Genomic DNA, 3,252 nt, shown 5'->3' on the forward strand with positions numbered 1-3,252 from the left:
TTGTAAATGAGAGTCATGTGTTTCAAAAAACGCGCAAGATGCACGCCAAGCCGCGCTTTGTTTTCTCAGGATGAAGGAACGAACGAGGACGGGGTGAAGAGGGCGGAGGTGTCGTGAGTCGTAAAAGCGGAGGCCTTTGGTGGCGCTCCGCACCTCACAACCACACGCTCCGCGCGTCATACCAACGCACACACACGCACACACACACACAACTGCATAAAGCCTTATTTGGGCGAAGCTTGTGGCGGGGCCTGGCCGCGCATAGCCGAGCAGCGCCCCCGATCTTGCCGCGCGGCGCTTTTCCCAGAAACTGTGAGGAAAATTATCATTTTTCTGGTGAGGGGGTGGGCGAGAGGCGAAAAGGCAATGCTGCTCCCCAACCAACACTACCAACCAACCAGCCAGCTCCAACATGTACTGCACTCGAAAGCAAAATAAAGCGATTGATTATTACAGATTTATCGAGTTTGCTGCCGTTGATGTCTCTTCTCTGTGTGTTATGGCGCCGTGACAATGAGGCTCAATGTGCGACGAGCCCAATTCATCTGCTCAATATTATTTGTCGTCTTTACATCGTAGCGGGCGGGCCGGGGCCGAGCGGCGGGGCGCTGGGCAGCAGAGGGAGCACAATGGTACGAGCGGGGTGGGGTCAATGGTCTGCTCGCACCCTGCTGCACGCACGGCCCCACAAACCATTCAACAGAATCCACACGAACCGCCGCAACGACGCATCGAGCAAGCAAGAGTATTTATTGTACGGCAAAAAAAAAAAAGAAAAAACACACTCGGTAAAAAAAATACGGTGCAAGCAAAGGGGTCCGTAGTCCCTCCCGAAAAGCTCTGCAGCCATAGCCGATGATAAGGGAAACGGCGCAGACACATGTTCGCTTCGTTTGATAACGCGACGGAGGCTGCGCGAGTGTGCTGACCTAGACACGGGCTGGTCTTATCACTGCTTGAGCACCGGGCGTGGCGGGCCGGGCCGGGCCGGACAAGAAGAGTGGAGGAGCCAGCCAGGGGGAGCGATATTGATTTCCGACCAGACCGTCGTGTCCGGCCGAGGTTTCGAATCAATCACATCATCACTTTCGCACCCTCCTCTCCCTTGTCGCTCTCCGTCCAACCCACCCCCACTCTCTCTCTCTCTCTCTCTCTCTCTCTCTCTCTCTCTCTCTCTCTCTCCTCTGGTCCATCGATTAATGGAGGGGGGGAGGGAGGAGGGTATGGAGGACGAGGTGTAAGCTCGCGGGCACTGATGGGCATCGCTGCGGTAGCCCGGCGGTAGCCCTAAGATGGCGATGGCCGCCGGCTCCAGACAACACTTTATCTCTACGTCTCTCTCTTTCTCTCTGCCGCACCCTACGCTGTTTCTCTCTGTCTCTGTTTCTCTCTCTCGCCCGGGAGCCTACCCTCTTCATCTCTCCCGCAGCCGCCTCTCTCTCTCTCTCCCTCTCTCTTCTCCGCAGCCCGCCGCCCGTCCATTAGCGCAAGCATCTGATCGAGTCCCTCACGCGACAAAATTAATCGCGCCAAATTCAAATGCAACCGGCTGCTGCTCTCTTGTCTATTCCGCTACAGCAGGCGCGCCGCGAAGGCAGCGCGTGGCGAGCCGAGCCGAGTCGGGGCCGGGCCGAGCCGGGCCGAGCCAGGCGGAGTCGAGCCGGGCGCAGCACGCGGTAGCAGCTTCCTGTCTCCCCACTACGGGTACGCGACTACACTGTCAGCAGAGAACCGCGCCGCTGGACACAAGTTTCATTGAATTATTGTTTGTTTGTTTGTTTGTTTGTTTGAATTCATGGCTGCGCCATCCGAAAAACAAAAACAGCAATAAAAACCGTCAATGTGGATGAGGAAAAATGACAAGCAGAAGCTCGCAACTCCATCGGTGCCTGCCTCATCACGGGCGTGCCGCGGCGAGGCCGATAGCTTCCATGCAGAGGAGAGAGGACCCTATTGGGAAAGAAAACTGAGACTTATTGTCGTATTACTCGAAGATTGCGTCGGCCGCAGGCTTCTCGTATCTCATCAGCCTTGTTACAGCTCGCTCTCTCTCACACACGACCGCCCGCTTCCCCTTCCTCTCTATCTTTTTCCCTCATCCCCTTTGGTGCCCGATTGGTGGTGGTTCACCCTCTTCTACTACGCCCGACACACAATCACATTGTTATTCAAATGCCACACACGACGCCACCGCCCTCCGTCCGTTGCGTACCGTCTTGCTCACCGTGGCTGTTGATGAAGTTGGCGAGGTAGAGGTCGAGCTCCCTGACGGACACGTTGATGTGGTAGGGGTTGACGCACAGCCCGGGGTGCGCGCATTCGGGTGACTTCTCAAGCCGCTCGCCGTCCGTGCTCTCCAGCGGGATGGCCTTGAACAGGATCACCATCACAAGGTCCAGCCGCCAAACCTGGAAGGGAGACAAACACATTCGGTGAATTAACCGGTAAAACACGCACACGCACACACACACACACACAAGGTTCTTTTTTATTATTTACGCCTGTGGTTTAGGGTTTTCGATTTTCTAGCCGCTTGGCGATGAGAGAGCGGGAGACAATGCCATTGTGTCCGAGCGGTCAGTCAGAAGAAGAGACGTCAAACGTCAAGACGAAAGGCGCGGCGGGGCGTGCCAGCCAGTAGCATCACACGCGCGCACGCACACACTTACAGGAATGCTTGCTTCTGTGTGCGATCGATTTGTCAAGTTGGCATCCCTTCGGGGCGTCGAGTGGCGTGGCGCGGCGCGGCGCAGGCGTACCACCACTCAGCGACGACATTTCTCCCGCCGTTGGGGGCCACGCTCGGTGAATGCCGATGCGAGCGTGGGCGTGGCCTCCCAGAATGAAAACCTTTACCGCGCATATTTCACTGTCGCACTATTCAATTTTATCGGGCGATCCCGACGACGCTCAATGCTCTCTTAAAGATGGGCACACGCGAAAAAGTTTCCGTTTCTTTTTATTCGCGCAAAATGGCACAAAAAAATAGCTTTTGGAAAAGACCAAAAGAGTTTTCTCTAGGAAGTACTTTTTTTGCAGTGCGTGCCGCGCGTTAAGGCCCCTCAAACTGCCGGGACGTGCCTCTTCACAATGCAGTAGTTTAGTTCACACGTCCATCGTTTGGACGACGCCACACCTGGGCGCCGAGGATGGCGCCAGCGTGATGGCGCCACCGGCGTCGTGAGTCGGCCATCAATCACGGATTCAAAGTAAAAAAAAAAAAAGAAACAACGAAAAAAACAAACAAATGAA

The 3,252-nt window shown here is 55.6% G+C and overlaps 1 protein-coding gene across 11 annotated transcripts in view; it reads right to left on the reverse strand.

Moving 5' to 3' along the window:
- Positions 1 to 3,252, reverse strand: part of LOC113204169 (nuclear factor 1 X-type) — a 165,067-nt gene that overhangs the window by 41,971 nt on the left and 119,844 nt on the right. For 7 of the 11 annotated variants that reach the window (XM_052267999.1, XM_026419223.2, XM_026419216.2 and 4 more), the window contains exon 4: positions 2,213 to 2,408. In XM_052267999.1, coding sequence (XP_052123959.1) covers positions 2,213 to 2,408 — 196 coding nt within the window. The remainder of the gene's footprint in view (positions 1 to 2,212; positions 2,409 to 3,252) is intronic. The other 4 variants (XM_026419225.2, XM_026419218.2, XM_026419219.2 and 1 more) reach the window with 1 other exon arrangement.

Source organism: Frankliniella occidentalis, unplaced genomic scaffold, assembly GCF_000697945.3.
Source record: "Frankliniella occidentalis isolate FOCC.00 unplaced genomic scaffold, Focc_3.1 Scaffold4, whole genome shotgun sequence".
Classification (NCBI taxonomy): Eukaryota; Metazoa; Arthropoda; class Insecta; order Thysanoptera; family Thripidae; genus Frankliniella; species Frankliniella occidentalis.